The sequence below is a fragment of the Schistocerca serialis genome, chromosome 1 (assembly GCF_023864345.2).
Source record: "Schistocerca serialis cubense isolate TAMUIC-IGC-003099 chromosome 1, iqSchSeri2.2, whole genome shotgun sequence".
NCBI lineage: Eukaryota > Metazoa > Arthropoda > Insecta > Orthoptera > Acrididae > Schistocerca > Schistocerca serialis.
In genome coordinates, this window is record NC_064638.1 from 114,803,665 (window position 1) to 114,826,133 (window position 22,469).

Consider the following 22,469-nt stretch of genomic DNA (forward strand, 5'->3'; position numbering starts at 1 on the left):
TCAAACAGGGGAGATGCTTTGACACCACCACTTTTCAACCTCATTATGGAGCAGATCATCAGGAAAATAAGGTCATCACAAATTGGAACAGTGCAGTTTTAACATAGCAGCATATGCAGATGACACCGTAATCTTTGGGGGAAATGTAGAAGAAATTAATTCATCCACCTCAATATTATACAACAGTTTTCTTGGAACAGTCATCATCAATCAGTTATCTGCTATATTAGCAGGTCCTTTGCCTCTCCATTTTCTGCGATCCATTGCTTCCTTCTTAAGGCTGCTGTATGTTGTACCGTCCATCATGTCATCCAGTATCTGGAATCTCTTCCTTCCTCGCTTCCTTTTCCCTTCTACATAACCTTCTAAAACTGTTTTTATCAGTCCGTCATTCTTTCTTAATATATGCCCAATCCAATTTCTTTTTCTTCTCTTTATTACATCTAGTAACTGCCTTTTCTCTCCCACTCTTCTCAGTACTTCTTCATTTTTTACTCTGTCCATCCAACTTATTCTTTCCATCTTCCGCCATGTCCAGATCTCAAAAGCCTCCAGCCTTTCTCTGTCTTTTTTCCTCATAGTCCATGTTTCAGCGCCATATAGAAGAACACTCCATACAAGACATTTTATGAGTCTCTTTCTGAGTTCTCTGTCCAGACCGCTGCAGAAGATTCTCCTTTTCTTATAAAACGCCTCTTTTGCCATTGCTATCCTTGTTTTAATTTCTGTGGTGCACTTCCAGTCGGTGTCTATCCCGCTTCCAAGATACTTAAAATTTTGCACCTGTTCTAGTGTTTCTCCATTCAGCACAATTTTTATTTCCTTATTTCCTCCTAATGCCAATACTTTTGTTTTATTTGTGTTAATTTTCGTTCCATGTTTTTTTCCGTTAGTTGCAATGGTGTCCACCAAATCCTGTAATTCTTTTTCCCCTGTGGCTAGAAGGACCATGTCATCAGCAAATCTGAAGCACCCTACTCTTCTTCCTCCAATTTCTACTCCTTTGTCATCTAATGAGCATGTTGTTGTTGTTGTTGTGGTCTTCAGTCCTGAGACTGGTTTGATGCAGCTCTCCATGCTACTCTATCCTGTGCAAGCTTTTTCATCTCCCAGTACCTACTGCAACCTACATCCTTCTGAATCTGCTTAGTGTATTCATCTCTTGGTCCCCCCTACGATTTTTACCCTCCACGCTGCCCTCCAATACTAAATTGGTGATCCCTTGATGCCTCAGAACATGTCCTACCAACCGATCCCTTCTTCTGGTCAAGTTGTGCCACAAACTTCTCTTCTCCCCAATCCTATTCAATACTTCCTCATTAGTTATGTGATCTACCCATCTAATCTTCAGCATTCTTCTGTAGCACCACATTTCGAAAGCTTGTATTCTCTTCTTGTCCAAACTATTTATCGTCCATGTTTCACTTCCATACATGGCTACACTCCATACGAATACTTTCAGAAATGACTTCCTGACACTTAAATCAATACTGGATGTTAACAAATTTGTCTTCTTCAGAAACGCTTTCCTTGCCATTGCCAGCCTACATTTTATGTCCTCTCTACTTCGACCATCATCAGTTATTTTGCTCCCCAAATAGCAAAACTCCTTTACTACTTTAAGTGTCTCATTTCCTAATCTAATTCCCTCAGCATCACCCGACTTAATTAGACTACATTCCATTATCCTTGTTTTGCTTTTGTTGATGTTCATCTTATATCCTCCTTTCAAGACACTGTCCATTCCATTCAACTGCTCTTCCAAGTCCTTTGCTGTCTCTGACAGAATTACAATGTCATCGGCGAACCTCAAAGTTTTTATTTCTTCTCCATGAATTTTAATACCTACTCCGAATTTTTCTTTTGTTTCCTTTACTGCTTGCTCAATATACAGATTGAACAACATCGGGGAGAGGCTACAACCCTGTCTTACTCCCTTCCCAACCACTGCTTCCCTTTCATGTCCCTCGACTCTTATAACTGCCATCTGCTTTCTGTACAAATTGTAAATAGCCTTTTGCTCCCTGTATTTTACCCCTGCCACCTTTAGAATTTGAAAGAGAGTATTCCAGTCAACGTTGTCAAAAGCTTTCTCTAAGTCTACAAATGCTAGAAACGTAGGTTTGCCTTTCCTTAATCTTTCTTCTAAGATAAGTCGTAAGGTCAGTATTGCCTCACGTGTTCCAGTGTTTCTACGGAATCCAAACTGATCTTCCCCGAGGTTGGCTTCTACTAGTTTTTCCATTCGTCTGTAAAGAATTCGTGTTAGTATTTTGCAGCTGTGACTTATTAAGCTGATAGTTCGGTAATTTTCACATCTGTCAACACCTGCTTTCTTTGGGATTGGAATTATTATATTCTTCTTGAAGTCTGAGGGTATTTCGCCTGTTTCATACATCTTGCTCACTAGATGGTAGAGTTTTGTCAGGACTGGCTCTCCCACGGCCGTCAGTAGTTCCAATGGAATATTGTCTACTCCGGGGGCCTTGTTTCGACTCAGGTCTTTCAGTGCTCTGTGAAACTCTTCATGCAGTATCATATCTCCCATTTCATCTTCATCTACATCCTCTTCCATTTCCATAATATTGTCCTCAAGTACATCGCCCTTGTATAGACCCTCTATATACTCCTTCCACCTTTCTGCTTTCCCTTCTTTGCTTAGAACTGGGTTTCCATCTGAGCTCTTGATATTCATACAAGTCGTTCTCTTATCTCCAAAAGTCTCTTTAATTTTCCTGTAGGCGGTATCTATCTTACCCCTAGTGAGATAGGCCTCTACATCCTTACATTTGTCCTCTAGCCATCCCTGCTTAGCCATTTTGCACTTCCTGTCGATCTCATTTTTGAGACGTTTGTATTCCTTTTTGCCTGTTTCACTTACTGCATTTTTATATTTTCTCCTTTCATCAATTAAATTCAATATTTCTTCTGTTACCCAAGGATTTCTACTAGCCCTCGTCTTTTTACTTACTTGAACCTCTGCTGCCTTCACTACTTCATCCCTCAAAGCTACCCATTCTTCTTCTACTGTATTTATTTCCCCCATTCCTGTCAATTGCTCCCTTATGCTCTCCCTGAATCTCTGTACAACCTCTGGTTCTTTTAGTTTATCCAGGTCCCATCTCCTTAAATTCCCACCTTTTTGCAGTTTCTTCAGTTTTAATCTACAGGTCATAACCAATAGATTGTGGTCAGAGTCCACATCTGCCCCTGGAAATGTCTTACAATTTAAAACCTGGTTCCTAAATCTCTGTCTTACCATTATATAATCTATCTGATACCTTTTAGTATCTCCAGGGTTCTTCCATGTATACAACCTTCTTTCATGATTCTTAAACCAAGTGTTAGTTATGATTATGTTGTGCTCTGTGCAAAATTCTACCAGGCGGCTTCCTCTTTCATTTCTGTCCCCCAATCCATATTCACCTACTATGTTTCCTTCTCTCCCTTTTCCTACACTCGAATTCCAGTCACCCATGACTATTAAATTTTCGTCTCCCTTCACAATCTGAATAATTTCTTTTATTTCATCATACATTTCTTCAATTTCTTCGTCATCTGCAGAGCTAGTTGGCATATAAACTTGTACTACTGTAGTAGGTGTGGGCTTCGTATCTATCTTGGCCACAATAATGCGTTCACTATGCTGTTTGTAGTAGCTTACACGCATTCCTATTTTCCTATTCATTATTAAACCTACTCCTGCATTACCCCTATTTGATTTTGTGTTTATAACCCTGTATTCACCTGACCAGAAGTCTTGTTCCTCCTGCCACCGAACTTCACTAATTCCCATTATATCTAACTTCAACCTATCTGTTTCCCTTTTTAAATTTTCTAACCTACCTGCCCGATTAAGGGATCTGACATTCCACGCTCCGATCCGTAGAACGCCAGTTTTCTTTCTCCTGATAACGACATCCTCTTGAGTAGTCCCCGCCCGGAGATCCGAATGGGGGACTATTTTACCTCCGGCATATTTTACCCAAGAGGACGCCATCATCATGTAATCATACAGTAAAGCTGCATGCCCTCGGGAAAAATTACGGCTGTAGTTTCCCCTTGCTTTCAGCCGTTCGCAGTACCAGCACAGCAAGGCCGTTTTGGTTACTGTTACAAGGCCAGATCAGTCAATCATCCAGACTGTTTCCCTTGCAACTACTGAAAAGGATCCTGCCCCTCTTCAGGAACCACACGTTTGTCTGGCCTCTCAACAGATACCCCTCCGTTGTGGTTGCACCTACGGTACGGCTATCTGTATCGCTGAGGCACGCAAGCCTCCCCACCAACGGCAAGGTCCATGGTTCATGGGGGGCTAACGAGCATTGGTCAATCATATTTTCCAAGTACAGGTTGAAAAGAGTACCGCAGGGAAGCGTGATAGGACCTTTATTGTTTACAATATACATAAATGACTTAGTTGACAACATCGGTAGCTCCGTGAGGCTATTTGCGGATGACACGGTTGTCTACAAGAAAGTAGCAACATCAGAAGACTCGTATGTACTCCAGGAGGACCTGCAGAGGATTAATGCATGGTGCGACAGCTGGCAGCTTTCCCTAAACGTAGATAAATGTAATATAATGCGCATACATAGGGGCAGAAATCCATTCCAGTACGATTATGCCATAGGTGGTAAATCATTGGAAGCGGTAACGACCGTAAAATACTTAGGAGTTACTATCCAGAGCGATCTGAAGTGGAATGATCACATAAAACAAATAGTGGGAAAAGCAGGCGCCAGGTTGAGATTCATAGGAAGAATTCTAAGAAAATGTGACTCATCGACGAAAGAAGTAGCTTACAAAACGCTTGTTCGTCCGATTCTTGAGTATTGCTCATCAGTATGGGACCCTTACCAGGTTGGATTAATAGAAGAGATAGACATGATCCAGTGAAAAGCAGCGCGATTCGTCATGGGGACATTTAGTCAGCGCGAGAGCGTTACGGAGATGCTGAACAAGCTCCAGTGGTGGACACTTCAAGAAAGGCGTTACGCAATACGGAGAGGTTTATTATCAAAATTACGAGAGAGCACATTCCGGGAAGAGATGGGCAACATATTACTACCGCCCACATATATCTCGCGTAATGATCACAACGAAAAGATCCGAGAAATTAGAGCAAATACGGAGACTTACAAGCAGTCGTTCTTTCCACGCACAATTCGTGAATGGAACAGGGAAGGGGGGATCAGATAGTGGTACAATAAGTACCCTCCGCCACACACCGTAAGGTGGCTCGCGGAGTATAGATGTAGATGTAGATGTAGAACAGTACGATAAACTAATACCAGTAAAACTACCAGTAAAACCACACACTTCATTGTCTCACAGCATATTAAAACAAATCATACCTTTAAAACTGTTGCAGAGAAAATCAAAACAGTAACTAAGTTCACTTGTCTTAAAACCTTGCTAACCACAGACAACAATGTCAAAGAAGAAATAAATATTAGAATACAAAAAGCCAATAGATACTATTTTGCATTACTGCAGATAAGAAAAAGTAAACTTATTTCAAGAAATACAAGGATTCACATATGTAAAACTTTTATCACATCTGTTCAAACATGTGCTTGTGACACAAACTGTGACATTGTCACAGGTTACAAAAGTGATTTAAGAAGTGTAGAATAAATTTGTTTCATTTCCATCAATTATCACAAAACTTTGACTACCGCTTTTGCTCAGCAATAACCATTTTCAGATCTGTTTCACAACTGGTACTAATATAATGCAGTGGTAGTCCATTGTCACAAAATACACACAAAATCAGATTGATATCATCACAGTTGTACATGTGCAATGATGCTAAGCTGATTTTTTGTATATATTGTGACGATGCCACTATGGCTTCATTATATTAAGACATGTTATAAAATAGACCTTATGATGGTCATTGCTGACAAACTAGTACCCAGCCTAAGTTTGGTGATCATTGATAGAAATAAAAGAAATTTTGTTCTGTATGCTTGTGAGACATGGAAATTAATAAAATCAGAAGAAGGAGTATTAAGACTCTTTGAAAGGAAAGTTTTGAGTAAGATTTTTGGTGGATTGAAGAAGATCACAATGGAATGGAGAATATTAACAAACAAAGAAGTATATGATAATATGGAGAACCGAAATTAAAGCTAGGAGACTTTGTGGGTTGAACATGCACTTCAAGCTCCAGAAAAAAGGAAAATCTTATGTACAGGATGTGGTGTCACCGCCAGGCACCACACTTGCTAGGTGGTAGCTTAAATCGGCCGCGGTCCATTTAGTACATGTCGGACCCGCGTGTCGCCACTGTGTGATCGCAGACCTAGCGCCACCACAAAGCAGGTCTCAATATACGATAGAGCACTCGCCCCAGTTGTACGACGACATTGCTAGCGACAATACGGACGAAGCCTTCCTCTCATTTGCCGAGAGACAGTTAGAATAGCCTTCTGCTAAGTCCATGGCTACGACCTAGCAAGGCGCCATTAGCCTTACCTAGTTTGAGAGTTATCGTATAAATGTCTCAAGAAGAACGCTGTATTCATCAAAGAATAAAAGTTAAGTATAAAGCAGCTACGTACTTTTCTTGCTACCATTCAATAGTTATCCTGTTCCAGACTTGACGCCAGTCGGCGTGTGTGTACGCGTGCCTTTCTTTCGGCTCCCTTCCCAGTGTGACGTAGCAAGCTTGTTACGCCACAACACAGGACATCCTCAGGGAAGAAGACCTCTTCAAAGACCAAGACTATGCTACTTCAACAACATTGAAGAAGCTGTGAAAATCTTACACATGATGAATTGCAAAATTAAATGCCAAGACAGAACTACTTGGAAAAGCATTGTGAAGTCAGCAGTGAAGAGCTTATGAGTATCTGAAGTGATCACCATGATATTGTGATGATCACCAGGGTATCTTCTGTCTCTTTCACGGGAATTTATTTTTCAAGGGGGAGGAGGGGGGCTGTCAGTTAGGTTGTTGAAGTGCTTGTCTTGCTTGAAATGCTGTTTCACATGTCTGATGATTTTGCAGTTGATGACATGACAGAACAACTTCATTTTTCATCAAAAATAATTACTGGTCATGAGGTGTGGTGTTATGGTTATGATCCAGAAACCCAGTGATAATCAAGCTTGTACAAGATTGCTTCATGATCAAAAACAAAGAAAGCAAAACTGGTGAGGAACAATACAAAAAACCTTTACTCTCTCTCTCTCTCTCTCTCTCTCTCTCTCTCTCTCTCTCTCTGTGTGTGTGTGTGTGTGTGTGTGTGTGTGTGTGTGTGTGTGTGTGTGTGTGTGGTTTTTGTGCTGAAGTACAACAATCAAGCAGGATTACTATCTGAAGTGCTAAACAATTGAGTTGCATAGTATTGAGTGTCAGAAAATTCTTCCACAAAATGAAATGACAGTAAAATTGCACAAAATGTACTCACTATATTTGGCCAATAGAGTCATTTTCCTGCACACTAGAATGAAAAGAGAAGCATTCTGGGACCACAGAAGAGGTGAAACAAAACTTGACAAATATGTGAAACAGTGTGCAACTGATGTATCTTGCAGGACAATGTGTCAGTACCACACCTATGTTTACAGTAAAGAAACTGTTACTTTTTGGTCCTCTCTCAGGTATCCTGACCCCATCATGCATACTTCAAGACTCATTCTCATGTAGAGATTTGAAGAAGATTGTGAAAAAATGATCTGAAGAATCCACATGTAGTGCTTTACTATATTTCTGTAAACCAATATGAGATATGCTAAAACTGATCTTTATGTACTTACTTATAGTTGTTGCTCCCAATGGAATAAACTTCAGTTTTTGTCTCATCTTGGTAAATTCACCACCAGAAACGGTCTGAGTTTCAAAACTTTCTGCTGCACCATTTCTGACAACCCAGGAATGCAGCTGCACTTCACATTTACTTGGCTCAAGACCTTGAAATGCATACTGAAATATGGAAAAAGTTAATTTTATTCTTGACACATAACACCTGATACAATATTTCCTTCACAAGATCAAAATGTCATTATAGAGAAAATGGGGACAATGCACCTCGAATATTGGTGCAAACAACAAATGCTTATTTATTTCATTCCTAAGTGACTTTTATTGCTGCCTTTCTGCCTTTTCCTGAGAATTTTTGATTTTTGCCTTTGTCTGGCACTTGGGGAAGTATTTATTCCATTGCTCAAGCTTTCTTCATAATTAACTTCCTTGTACCTATATTCATCTGCCCAACTTCTGTGACTGGCCTTCTTTTAGAGATGTCAAAAAGTTGCTATTGTCTATATTGATTTTATAGAAAATATGACAGAAAATCATGATATATTTTATGTGTCCCACTTTTTTGTCTACAATGTGTTTCATTTTGAAGAAAAACTTAAATTTAGTCAGCTTACTGACAGTATTATCTTCCTGAAAATGTTGCACAAGTAGCACAGGTTCTTGTTCACTGCTGTTACATACAAGGTATTTTCTGAATTCTTCCGTAATTATGCATACATCAGAGTAAATTAAATGTACTTAAACACTGAAATGACCTTAATGTCTATGACTAGGTTATTTTGGAAATATATCAGGTTTATTTTATTGCAGTCATTCATGTTTTTATTATTTATTTTTGAATTAATACATTTTCTTTAAATATTTTAATACATACATTATGTCTTACATTTTTTACTTTTTTCCATGTCTTAGGCTGTGCATCATAAAACACAATACAACCATTTGGAGACAAGCCATTCTACCAGTTCAGTACTCTTAAAAGAAATAAAACGGCCTACTAATTTAAAATTTGGTTTAAACATCACAGTACTTTATTAGATGTACTCCTTTTAGGAGTTGTTACATTATCCAGGGTGAACATTAAGAAAAACAAGAAACTGCAGGGACAGATTCCTGACAGGAAATAGAGGAAGAAAGATCCAAAAAACATGAGTCCGGGAATGTGCTGTTGCTACAGTAGATGGCATTGACAAATGAAATTTCCTCTGATCACATGCTGTGTGTTCCTTGTGTATTGCAGGTTGTGTGAGTGACACAGTATTCATGTCAGGAATAAGTCAAGATGGTGTTTGTGTTTGGCCAAGCAGATGGACATGGTCAAGAGGTAGCACGGCTATACCAAAATAAGTACCCTCACCGACACAAATTACAACACACAACATTTCAAGCCCTTTTGTTATGCAGGATACACATCATCATACTTCATCTTACACCAATTTGGTGGGCCACTTGCCTGGAACTTGTAGTAGGGATCATCTCAGCATCCTGTTGAACCCGGTCCTCCAAATCTGATATACATATAGTCCACCGTCTTCACACGTTTGTGTGTCTTCAAAGACCAATTATCACAAAAACACCCAAACAGAGCTTGAAATGACGTGTGATGTGGTTGATGTCTATGAGGGTACTTGTTTTGATATAGCCGTGCTGCCTCTCAGTCATTTCTGTCTGCTTGGCTGTATACAAACACCACTTCGGCTTGTTCCTGACATGAATATTAGACCATTCTGCTGCTTAAAGTAAACTACATCAATCGTACAGCCTGCAACACACAAGGAACACACACGGAAAGTGGTCAGAGGAACTTCCATTCATCAGCGCCATCTACTGCGGCAACAATGCATTTCAGGACGCATGTTTGTTGGACCTTTTTTCCTCCAATTCCCATCAGGAACCTCTCCCTGCATTTTGTCAGTTTTATTAATGTTCACCCTGTATAGCTTTCTGACATGAGAACCAATTTATATGGAGGATCTATAGCTTAGAACAGAAAATGGAATACTGTGCCATTGGTCTTTTTGTACACCAAGTACTGACAGTTTGCGGGTGATGCTATATCAAAGAAAAACGTCTACAGCCAAATTGAGATTCAATGCAGACCCATTTGACTGACTTTTGAAAAAAGTGCTACCAAGCCACACTACATCTCAGTATCTTTTTAATGATAAATAGATCATACTCCTAAATGCAATGATTCTTATTAGAAATGGAGATTTTTCTATGATTCAAAATTACCTGAATAAAATTTGAAAGATTCTTGGTTCCCTGTACCCGGTAGACAGCCAACTCACTTCCCTTTGGCAGGCACTGAGCCGAGCCCACTTCTGAGACATCACCTTGCCGTAATACTGACATTGCTGCAACGAAATTAACAGATGTTTATTTTATACTTCTACCTCTGCCTGGAAAAGTATTTTAATTTTGAACCCTATGTACCAGTTAAAAGAAATAAACACATAACATGAAATAAATTCAAGATTGATTCTTATGTTATTATCCAATCTGAGCTACTGTTATGTATACAATTGTCTCATTTTGTTTTTTCCTTAGCTTTCATTGTTGTTATTATTCATTGGACTCTAAATTACATTACCAATTTCTCAATAATTAATGAATAGCAACTCTCAAAAACAATAAAACTGCATCAGGTTAGTGAAATACACTGCTTCCACTGCAGCCTCATTTTTATGATAAACAAATAATATTAAGAAATGCAATCATTGTTATTAGAAATGGAGATTTTCCTGTGACTTAAAATTAGTAACAGGAGGAAGGGTTGGGAAACAATGACTGATCTTGAGAGGGAATTCAGTAGCTTTGAAGTCGTTTCTGAAAGTATTTGTATGGAGTGTAGCCATGTATGGAAGTGAAACATAGACGATACATAGTTTAGACAAGAAGAGAATAGAAGCTTTCAAAATGTGGTGCTACAGAAGAATGCTGAAGATTAGATGGGTAGATCACATAATTAATGAGGAGGTATTGAATAGAATTGGGGAGAAGAGGAGTTTGTTGCACAACTTAACTAGAAGAAGGGATTGGTTGGTAGGACATGTTCTGAGGCATCAAGGGATCACCAATTTAGTACTGGAGGGCAGGGTGGAGGGTAAAAATCGTAGAGGGAGACCAAGAGATGAATACACTAAGCAGATTCAGAAGGATGTAGGGTGCAGTACATACTGGGAGATGAAGAAGCTTGCACAGGATAGAATAGCATGGAGAGCTGCATCAAACCAGTTTCAGGATTGGAGACCACAACACAACAACACACATTTAGACTTGGGCTCCACAATTCCTCTGCAAATCAACATACTCTCACTGTGAAAACTGTGACAAATTCATGGCAAACAGTGGAAAATCCAGGATGGAATAATGACAGTGATATGAAGAGGATAGATTGTTGCTGACCATATAGCGGAGATGCTGAATCACAGACAGGCACAACAAAAAGACTGCTGAACAAGTAAGCTTTCAGCCAAAAGGCCTTCTGCTGATGCAGCAACACACACATCACATAAACACAACTCACACACACACAACCACTGACCCTGGATGCCAAGGCCAGACTCAAGTGGTGTATGAGTGAGTGAGTGAGTGAGAGAGAGAGTACCGTAGTGTCATCTTTGTGTTGATTAGAGGAGGAAGAGAGTGAAACTAGTCTGTTCCAGCACATAACCTACTCCTCTCGAAGAACACCAAGGATGCTGCCAAGCTCAATGCCCCTATCTGATGGATGGATCACTGTCAACAGTGTTGCATGCCCTCACTTCGTGAAACACTATTGAGAGGATGAGTCTTTAATGCAGGAGAATGTCACGAAGACTGGTGATCAAGGACTTTATACCACAAACCTCTCTGACCCTGTAGTGTAAAGGCAAAGGGAAAATTGTAAATACAAGGGTCACTCCAAAAGAAATGCACACTATTTTTGTAAAAATACAGTTCATTTTGCATGGGTGAAAGTTTTACAGTGTGTAGATACATCCTTCCCGCTTGTTTTCAAATTTAGTTCAATCTGTTCCCGTGAGTGGCTCCGTCACAGCATGTCTTCATGCTACACTTGACATTCATCAGAAGCAACGTGCTGTCATAGAATTCCTGTGCTGTGAAAACGAGTGGGAAGCATCCACAAGAGATTGAAAAAGGTGTATGGAGATGTTGCTGTCGATTGCAGTGCAGTTAGTCGGTGGGCAAGCAGGGTACGTGATGAAAGCGCGCACAGCAATATTGAGGATTGTCCTCGCAGCAGCAGGCCTCATACTGCACACACACTCCAGGCAATGTGCAGAGAGTTAACGAATTGGTGACTGCTGACAGACACATCACAGTGAACAAATTGTCATGCTACGTTGTGATAGGGCAAGGAAGTGTTTGCGGAATACTGAAAGTGCTGGCATTAAAAAAGGTTTGTGCCAGGTGGGTTCCCAGGATGTTGACAGGGCTCACAAAGAAACAAGAAAAACAGTATGCAGCAAACTTTTGGAATGGTACGAGAAAGCTGGAGATGAAATTCTTGGAAGAATTGTGACAAGTGATGAAAGATGGCTCCATCATTTTTCACCAGAGATGAAGAGGCAATCAGTGAAATGGCATCATGCAAATTCACCCAAGAAAAAAAAATTCAAAACCACATCTTCTGCTGGAAAAGTTATGGCTACGGTGTTTTTCGATTCTGAAGGACTCTTGCTTGTGGACATCATGCCAGGTGGAACCACCATAAATTCTGATGCATATGTCATGACACTGAAGAAACTTCAAGCTCGACTGAGTTGTGTTCAACCACATTAGCAAAAGCAGGATATTTTGCTGTTGCACAACAATGCACGGCCACATGTCAGTCAAAAAACCATGGAAGCGATCACAAAACTCAGATGGACAACACTGAAACACTCCGCCTTACAGTGCTGACCTGGCTCCATGTGACTATCATCTCTTTGGGAAACTGAAAGACTCTCTTCGTGGAACAAGGTTTGAAGATGATGACTCCCTTGTGCACGCTGCCCAACAGTGGCTCCAACAGGTTGGTCCAGAATTTTACTGTGCGGGTATACAGGTGCTGGTTCCAAGATGGCGCAAGGCAGTTGAGAGGGATGGAAATTATGTGGAGAAATGAAAATATTGTTCCTAAAGGATGCATCTACACTGTAAAACTTTCAAATATGTAGAACAAAAGATGGATTTTTTAAAAAAATAGTGTGCATTTCTTTTGGAGTGACCATCGTAGTATGTGGCTTGCACAGACAGTCACCCATCCAAGTAATGGCCAAGCCCAATGGTGCTTAACTTTAGTGATCTGACTGGAACTGGCGTATCCAGTTGATGACCTGCAACTTTGTGACACATTAAAAACTTTGCATTGTATTGAGTTTTGGACCCTAACCCTTGCCTTTTTTAGACAATCCTCAATACCTCAAACATATTTCACATGCTGCCCAAAGCTGAAATGAGTCAGTACGACTCTCCTACATTCCAGACTCCACATAGGTTATTCTGCATATTCTTGTTCAGGAGAATGGTTACAGAACAGCCACAGTCTGTAAGTACATTCTGAAAAGAACCTTTCCAATCTCAGTGGAGTGTAAGCTATAATGAAACTTACGGGCAGATTAGAAGTGTATGCCAACTCCTGATTATTGTCTTTCATAATCAGTGCTGTTATATCTATTGAGCTACCTGAGCCGAGATATCATGAAGTTTACTCTTGACTTTTGTGAATAAAGATACTTAAAATGATTGTACTTACGTTTCTCAGACATCTTGTGTTACTGAACATGCAGCTATCTTGTGTGTAACATGCTTGCAAATTCTGATGACAAGATAAAAAATTGAAAAATAAAAGTATCCAATTTTTCTGATCCACCCATCTTACCTGGGACAGGACATGATGCACAGCATTGTCCAAATTGCTTCACAGGCTTTTCACAGGGCAGTTCTTCTCTGGACGGGCACTTGAAGCGGCTACACTCAATACTGCCAGAAAGGCAATGGCATCGAACACAATCCATTGGACCAAAAGGACCAATTACAGGATGCCAAGAGGAACCATCCACATAATACCTGTAAAATAATATGTCATAATTCCTCTTATGTTTAAACTATAAAGCAGATAATAGTGATAAAACAGTTTCACAAGCAGAGCCCATGATTTATACCGAAAGCATCCTACATGCGCCTGGAAACAGCACATAGTTAATAAAATAAGTATATTTCAGTTCGAGCTGTGGTTGTATGTGTGAGGTGTGCTTGTGTGAATCAATGTGTGTGTGTTCCCTTTTCTGAAGAAGGCTTTGGCTGAAAGCTAAACATGCAACAGTCTTTTCATTGTGCCTGTCTGCAACTCAACCTGTTATCTTTATGGTGAGTACCAAATTATCTTATTCCTTATATTGTAAATGAGTATATAAGCATTAATTGCCATAATTTGATAGCAAATAATTCAAATGCTGTTATAATAGTAGTTTCTCTCTACTGTGATGGTTCTTGATTTATTCCATTTTGTAAACAATTCTCTTTGCTGAGAATGTACCATATCCTCCCAAGATTGTTATTTAAGTGCAGAATTAGTTTTCAATGCAAATGTTCATGCTTACAGAGAGTAAGTGTTTATGAAAAATGAGAAAGAAATCATTATTGTGTTTACTTTGTGAATATCAAAGGAAGGAAACAATAATACATTAGTCTAGTGCTTTGGACTTTCTACACACACTGAGTGATGAAGGCTTTGTACACCAAATCAAGTCTTTTGTGAATATTTTAAGACTTGGAGGAAGTGGGATTTGAGCCATGAATTTTTCTTGTTAGGCAAGTGACACTGCACACTATGAGGCTCTACTAATACTACCACTATTCATGCGATTGGACAGCAGTGAACTGTAAAGTGCCTTAGCTTGAATATAAACAGAAAATGATGAGCAGTGAATGTGAACTCGTCTACTGCAAAGGCACTTGTGCCACAATACAGAGAGAATGCAAAATAAACAACTGACAAGCTTTGAAAGCACTAAGACTGTTGGTGTGTGACTGAATAGTTTATTCTTATGGCATATTACACGGCATAAAAAAATTGTAGTTAAACAGGTGTGGAACCATTAGTTAGCTGACAGTTTGGACATCCCAAAATTCCAAGCTCAAATCTGAAATTCATTCATTTATCACGTTTTGCATATTATATCAAGAAGGTGAATATCCATTTCCATGGACCAAGTCAAGGCGTACATTAACAAAAGGCAAGCAAATCATAGAAACTTAATGTGCACACTGTATTAAAAATAAACAATTGCTGTATTGCTTAATATTATTTATTCATGCTTATGCCAGCTGTGTTTAATCAAGTAAATTAGACAGAAAATGTGTTACTTTGAATAAAACCTGCTCCCTCCTCGGTAACAGAAAATCTCCTGTTGTTAGTTCAATATTTACTTGATCTGTAAATACCGAGCCCCATTTAAACTCCATTACTACTTGTCATGCTGATTTATAACAAACATTCCTACTTGCCATATACCTAATATAATTTTTCAAGCCTTGCATCTAAACATTAATGGAATATTTGTAGCTAAATATTAATACACTTCGTATAAAGAGTTACTAATTTCCTTTTCTACAGATTTAGTTTCCCAATTTCTTAACTTATGCTATATGGAAGCTTGTTGAATAGCTTTGGACTAGAGTATATCACATCACTCTGAGCCCTAAACAAGAAGGCAAAGTCCTCATGAAGGTTATTTTTGTGTCTTGCATTCCGATTGTGTACATCACAGTTCAGATGACATCTCAGCAAAAAAATCATTAAAGAGTGAGGGTAAGAATTCCAAAATGAATGGAGCAATAGTACCTGAGCAATGTTAATGTAACAGATCATCAGTACTATGAAAATGATAGACTGCTACACACCATATAGCGGAGATGTTGAGTTGCAGAGGGACACAACAAAAAGACTACTAAACATGTGGACTTTTGGCCAAAGGCATTCTTGTACAGTAGACAACACACACATTGACACAAGCATAACTCAAACACACATAACCACTGACTCTGGCCACCAACAATGCACATATCACACAAACATAAGTCAGGGACACATGATCATTGTCCCTAGCCACCGAAGCTACTATGAGATGAGTAGCAATCTATCCTTTTCATAATACTGTCATTATTCTGTCCTGGGTTTTTCACTGTTAGATCATTCACTAAGATGTAAGTGGAACAGTGGAATACATTTTTGAGTGGCAGTGGTTTTAGTCTTCAGTTTATTGAAACACAATGATCACATATAGGTACCAGAAGTGTGAGATGACTGGAACTTATGCAAATGCACCTAGAAGTATAATGTTAACTTTACAGTGACATCACTGACTGTATCCTTTGGTGGCTTTTGTCATTCTGCCTGATATGCATTGTTGTGTCTCTCACTTGTTGATGGGATGTCACGGGTGTTGTTCTGAGGAAGGTAGTGCCTGCTTACAGAGTGGTCTTGGTACAATATATGAACAGGAAAAAACTTGGCTCCATGTTTCTCAAACTATTTAAGAGATGTGCTGTTTTTTCGAACTTCACATTTCCCTGGTACATCACCAATTAAATGAGTACAAGCTGCCATCATCGCCCTCTACAAACAAGCTATTGATTTCATGAAAATGCATCTTCCAACAGCATGTTTCTAATGTGTGGTAGGTATGACAACACATTAGCTAGATCCTGGCTGGCTGCAAAATTATACACTGGTGTGCAGAACTTAGGACAAAAGTAGCTATTGAGTGATGTGTCTGCCACAGACAAGTAACATAGCTCGATGAAATTTGGACCATACATACAACCAACCATTACACTTCAGTACAAAAGGTAACTGAAAGAAATAAACGATGAAACAAACAGAAATGACACTTTTAATAATCTATTTCCAAATCTTAAAGAACACCTTCGAGGACTTCACTTTGATACTGATGAAGCGGTGCAAAGCAGAGGTGAGGTTGTGGCTCCACAAGTAAAGTCAGTCATTCTGCAGTGATGGTATCAACAAACTGGTCTCTCATTGGGAGAAATGTGTTCATTGCCAGGTATGTAGGTATGAAGAATAGAGATGTAGAGTGTTGACAAAGATTGTATTATTTAAAAAACTCTAATAGTTTTCAAATAAAAAATTCAGAAGTATTACTTTTCTGCATGCCATCGTAAAATGGAAATACGAGTATAGCATCTTATCTGTGTGACATATATAACTGCTGTCAGAAATCACTAGCATTGAAGGATCATCTACCAAACCGTTTACACAATATTGAATACGTGTGAATTATGAGCTATTGAGTGTAAATTACCTATCAAATAAATTAAAGCAATAGAGAATCACTTCAGCAAATGGCTGACAGAGCCCACAAATTAACGTAAAGAAAGACTTTTTATCCAGTGATTGACATTTTTTCGCACCTCCATATTGTAGTGGTCTCTGAAAAATGCAGCCTTGTTACACTGTAGGTGTGTGCATTTATACACAATCTTGGGACCGAATGTATCTGACAAAAGAAGATAATACCATTTTCTGCAAATGAGGTAAGGAAATAAAGAGTGAAATTTAAAGATCACAAAGTTGACCTCTCCAGGCATTGGGATCTTCTCAAACTCTGTGGGGTGCAACACAGCACCAAATGCAGTCATACAGCTATGAAACCTGTAGTACATCTACATCTGCATACATACTCCACGAGCCACCATACGGTGCTTGGCGAAGGGTACCTTATAGCACTACTAGTCATTTCTCTTCCTATTCCACTCGCAATCAGAGTGGGGGAAAATGATTGTCTGTATGCTTCCATAAGAACCCTAATTTCTTGCATCTTATGTTCATAGTCCTCACATGAAATGTTAGTTGGCAGCAGTAGGATCATTCTACAGTCAACTTAAATGTTGGTTCCCTAATTTTTCTCTATAGCATTCCTTGAAAAGAACATCGCCATCCCTCCAGGAATTCCTGTTTGAGTTCCCTATGCATCTCCGAAATACTTGCACGCTGATAAAACCTATCGGTAACAAATCTAGCAGCCCATCTCTAAATTGCTTCATAGTCTTTCTTTAATCCAACCTGGGATGGATCCAAAACACTTGAGCAGTACTCAAGAAGTGTGGCTCTAGTGCTCTAAACATGGTCTCTTTTACAAATGATTCACACAAATGCTTCCTAAAATCTTCCCAAGAAACTGAAATTGACCATTCATCTTCCTCTCTACAGTTCTTACAGTTGATCTGGCTAAATAATAATAGGCTGTTAAAAGCCAATTCCACCAACCAGGTTGTGGTTGGTTTTGAGATACTTTCCACATTCATCCAAGCAAATCCTGGTCCTTGGTTGCCAGTGTCAGACAGATAGTAGATGCTCTAGAAAACTTTTTATTTGGCCTATTCCTTACTCTCAAACATGTGAGGGCCATGTTGAAAGTTGTAATGCAGTCAATTATAATGAATAAGCCACTTTTTGTCTATTTTGGACATAGCACCATTCCATGTGAACACTTAGCCACCTTATTCAGTCTTTGGAGATACCTGCAACAGATGTTAGATAACAAGTCTTGGCTAAGATCTTTTAAGTAACTATTGTTAGATACAACAGTCTTTTCATTCAAACGGAAGTGCTCCTCTATATCTTTCTTTGGTTTTCAAGAACATGAAGAAGTCTCATGCTGGCAGGTAAACTGAACTGGTGGGATGAAACAAGAACTGCAGCTGTTGTTTGCAAAAATTTAACAGTTGCAGTTGCTGAGACATGTGGCCTTGTTCATTGTCATGGCACAAAATGATCCAATGTTTGGAAGCTTCAGAGTCCAAGAGGCCTATGTGCCAGGCATCAGATATGTGTTCTCACACTTTTTAAAATGGCGCTGGCATGCTTTAGTGCATGTTGTAATGCTCTAGTATAACAATACGACATTCTCCCAATATTGCTCATTGTGCAATTATTTGTCATGGGTAGGATTTTAACAGCTGTTGAATGATGGCCACAGGAGATAAGCTTTCACAGTAGTTATTTGAAATTACTTGTCAATATAAAGAAACAAGTTTGGCCATACATGAAAGGATGACAGCAGCATACTTAGGGATGTTGTATTTTGTTTGTGTCTGCCAGTCTGTGTGGCCAGAGTAGAAAAGTGCACACAAGCACTTAGCAGCTTAAATTATTTTTTTTTTTTTAATGATGACTGACTGCCTTCACAAGAGAACTCAGATAATGCTGTCATGATAACACCACCTTGTTGAATAGTTCCATGGTGAAAATTAAGGGCTATGGCACAGTGAACCTTGAATATCACCAGTTATTGTAATTATTACTTCAGTTAAGCCTATATTATACACTGAAGAGACAAGGAAATTGGTACACCTGCCTAATATCATGTATGGCCCCTGTGAGCATGCAGAAGTGCTGCAACACAATGTGGCATGGACTTGAATAATGTCTGAAGTATTGCTGGAAGGAACTGACACCATGAATCCTGCAGGGATGTCCATAAATCCGTGAGAGTACGACGGGATAGAGATCTCTTCTGAACAGCACGTTGCAAGGCATCCTAGATATGCTCAATAATGTTCATGTCTGGGGAGTTTGCTGGCCAGTGGAAGTGTTTAAACTCGGAAAAGGGTTCCTGGAGCCATTCTGTAGCAATTTTGGACGTGTGGGCGTCGAACTGTCCTGATGGAATTGCCCAAGTCCATTGGAATCCACAATGGACATGAATGGATGCTAGTGATCAGGCAGGATGCTTACGTATTTGTCACCTGAGTCGTATCTAGACGTATCGGGGGTCACATATCACTCCAGCTGCATGTGCTCTACACCATCATAGAGCCTCACTAGCTTGAACAGCCCCCTGCTGACATGCAGAGTAAATGGATTCACGAGGTTGTCTCCACACCTGTACACGTCTATCCACACGATACAATTTGAAACGGGACTCGTCTGACTAGACAACGTGTTTGCAGTCATCAACAGTCCACTGTCGGTGTTGACGGGTCCAAGTGAGGTGTTAAGCTTTGTGTCATGCAGTCATCAAGGGTACATGAATGGGCCTTCGGTTCTGAGAGCCCATATCAATGATGTTTTGTCGAATGGTTCGCATGCTGACACTTGTTGATGGCCCTGTCATGTCCTACCCATTCGTCTAAGATAGGGTGCTAGGAAGCTGTTTTCTCGGATAGCCAGACAACATTCAAGCAAATCTTTTTAATGGATTATTAGAGTAAATTAAATTGACAATACTTAACTTTGCATATTTACAAAGATGGGTCCCAAGCAAATGGTGACATGCAAATAATCAATGTCCTTCGATATATACAATTTCCATGGAGGCAAGTCACGGCTAATACGTTTATATCATGGCTCGTCTCCTAGTGCAGCCACGGCTACGCGGAGCGGCGCTTACATTCTCTTCACACAGGGGCCGCTCCTGTCGTGGTGTCGTCCTAGTCAGCGTACTACTGGCTGACGTCGTCTCGCAGCCCTCTCTACTGTATTGTTCTAGGTCGACGCGCCGGCGCTTGGTGTTACGCCAGAACAGGCCCAGGATTGAAATCTGCAGCAATCTGCGGACGGGTTGCATTTCTGTCATGGTGAATGATTCTATTCAGTCGTCGTCTGTCCTGTTCTTGCAGGATCTTTTTACGGCCGCAGCAATGTCGGAGATTCGATGTTTTACTGGATTCCTGATATTCATGGTACACTTGTGAAATGGTTGCATGGCAAAATCCCCATTTCATCGCTCATGCGCCGACTATGACACCATGTTCAACCTCACTGCCATTGCAGCAGCAGTAACCGATCTAACAACTGCGCCGGACTCTTTGTTGTCTTATATAGGTGTTGTCGACCACAGCACCATATTCTGCCCGTTTACATATCTCTATATTTGAATACGAATGTCTATACCAGTTTCTTTGGTGCTCCAGTGTAGGATCAAACTACACTAGTCTGCAAAACTTAAGGACAAACATAACTTTCACATGTCATTGTCAAGTAGTATGTTAAATTTGGACGGACATAGAAAGAACTGCTATGTTATAGTACAGAAGGTAACTGAAAGACAAGTCAAATGACACAGACAGAAGTGACACTTTTATTCAAAGACAATAACTCCACTGAATTCAAAGCGATTCATGATGGGCCCCTGGACATTAAAAAAAAGTTGGGACATGGTTCTTAATGGAGTATGTAATCACCACGCATGGCAATTAATGCCCTTCCAAGATGCTGCCAAGTAGGCTAAAAGGTTGGTAAAAAGTTTTTGTGGTAGGGTATTTAGTTCCTGCTGTGCAATTGACAACTGCTCCTTGATGTATGTGGACATGCAGAAATTCGATATCATAGTGCATACAAGACATGTTTGATAGGATATAAGTCTCATTTGATATTTCTTTCATCACGCTGTTTCACACCGGCATAGTTACATCACACGCACCGCCATGTTGCCCGCTACACTTCGGAGCCTCTAGTGGCAGAGGACTGCAAATATGTAGCCATAAAGAATAAAGATGCAGAATGTTAATAAAGTTAGCATTATTTAAAAATCATTAAGAATTTTTACATAAAAATCCAGAGGCATTATTTTTCAGCACACCCTTGTAATTTTTAATTCGTTTTCCTACTATTATCTTCGTGGGGATACCTTATCTTTGGAGCATTGCGCCGATCGTTCCACTATTGTTAAGCACCTGTTGTTATCGATGGGTGGTTTCCTTAATTATCAGTGATTCTGTTCCGTGTGTCCTCTTACAGTAAACAATATATCGAGATGTGCCACAGTTCTCAACAACAGAAGGGTTTGAGCGGAGGCCCAGGCTCCTGCTTTGCATGCTTGAGATGAGGCAACTGGCGAGCAACATGAAAAAAAAGTGAAATTCAGTAAAAGCGCCCAGCACAGCAACGACACCAGTTAGAAAGTACGCCATCAACAATCATCTGGGTTCTGCCAATCCGCAGCAACCAAAACGAAGGTGCAAAATCAACTGCAACTTCCTGTGGGCGCATTCGGGAGGGCGACGGTTCAAAATCCTGCCCGGCCCTCTAGATTTAGCTTATTTCGTGATTTCCCTAAATTGCTTAAGGCAAACCCCGACATGGCGGCCAATTTCCATCCCCATCCTTCCCTAATCCGAGGTTGTGCTCAGTCTTTAATGAGCTCGATGTTAATGGGATATAATACACCAATCTTCCTACCTTTCCATGGTATTTTGAAGTACACGTTTTCCAAGCACATCCTGTAAGAAATAATATACTTTTATAAGAATATCTAACTTATTACGGCCGAATTTCTAAGCTTTGGATGCATTTTCCTCATGAAAATAATTTGCTTTTTAAACCAGTGGTGTATTATAAACGGAATAAACCACAATTTGAAACTGCTGTTTCAGTGTACGTAACATTAACCATTTGAGACCCGACAATAAGAAAAAATATGTAATTTTACAGTTTTACACATCTACATCCGTACTCCACAAGTCACTTGACGGTGTGTGGCGGAGGGTACTTTGAGTATCTCTATCGGCTCTCCCTTCTGTTCCAGTCTCGTATTGTTCGTGGAAAGAAAGATTGTCGGTATGCCTCTGTGTGGACTCTAATGTCTCTGATTTTATCCTCATGGTCTCTTCGCGAGATATACGTAGGAGGGAGCAAAATACTGCTTGACTCCTCGGTGAAGGTATGTTCTCGAAACTTCAA

At 39.9% G+C, this 22,469-nt stretch overlaps 1 protein-coding gene across 1 annotated transcript in view; it reads right to left on the reverse strand.

Moving 5' to 3' along the window:
* The window catches only part of LOC126457081 (chordin-like protein 1), a 672,845-nt gene that overhangs the window by 3,500 nt on the left and 646,876 nt on the right, over positions 1-22,469 (reverse strand). The window contains exons 8-10 of the mRNA XM_050093090.1: positions 13,644-13,831; positions 10,010-10,131; positions 7,771-7,936 (exon numbers count right to left, since the gene is read on the reverse strand). Of these exons, the coding sequence (XP_049949047.1) occupies positions 7,771-7,936; positions 10,010-10,131; positions 13,644-13,831 (476 nt within the window). The remainder of the gene's footprint in view (positions 1-7,770; positions 7,937-10,009; positions 10,132-13,643; positions 13,832-22,469) is intronic.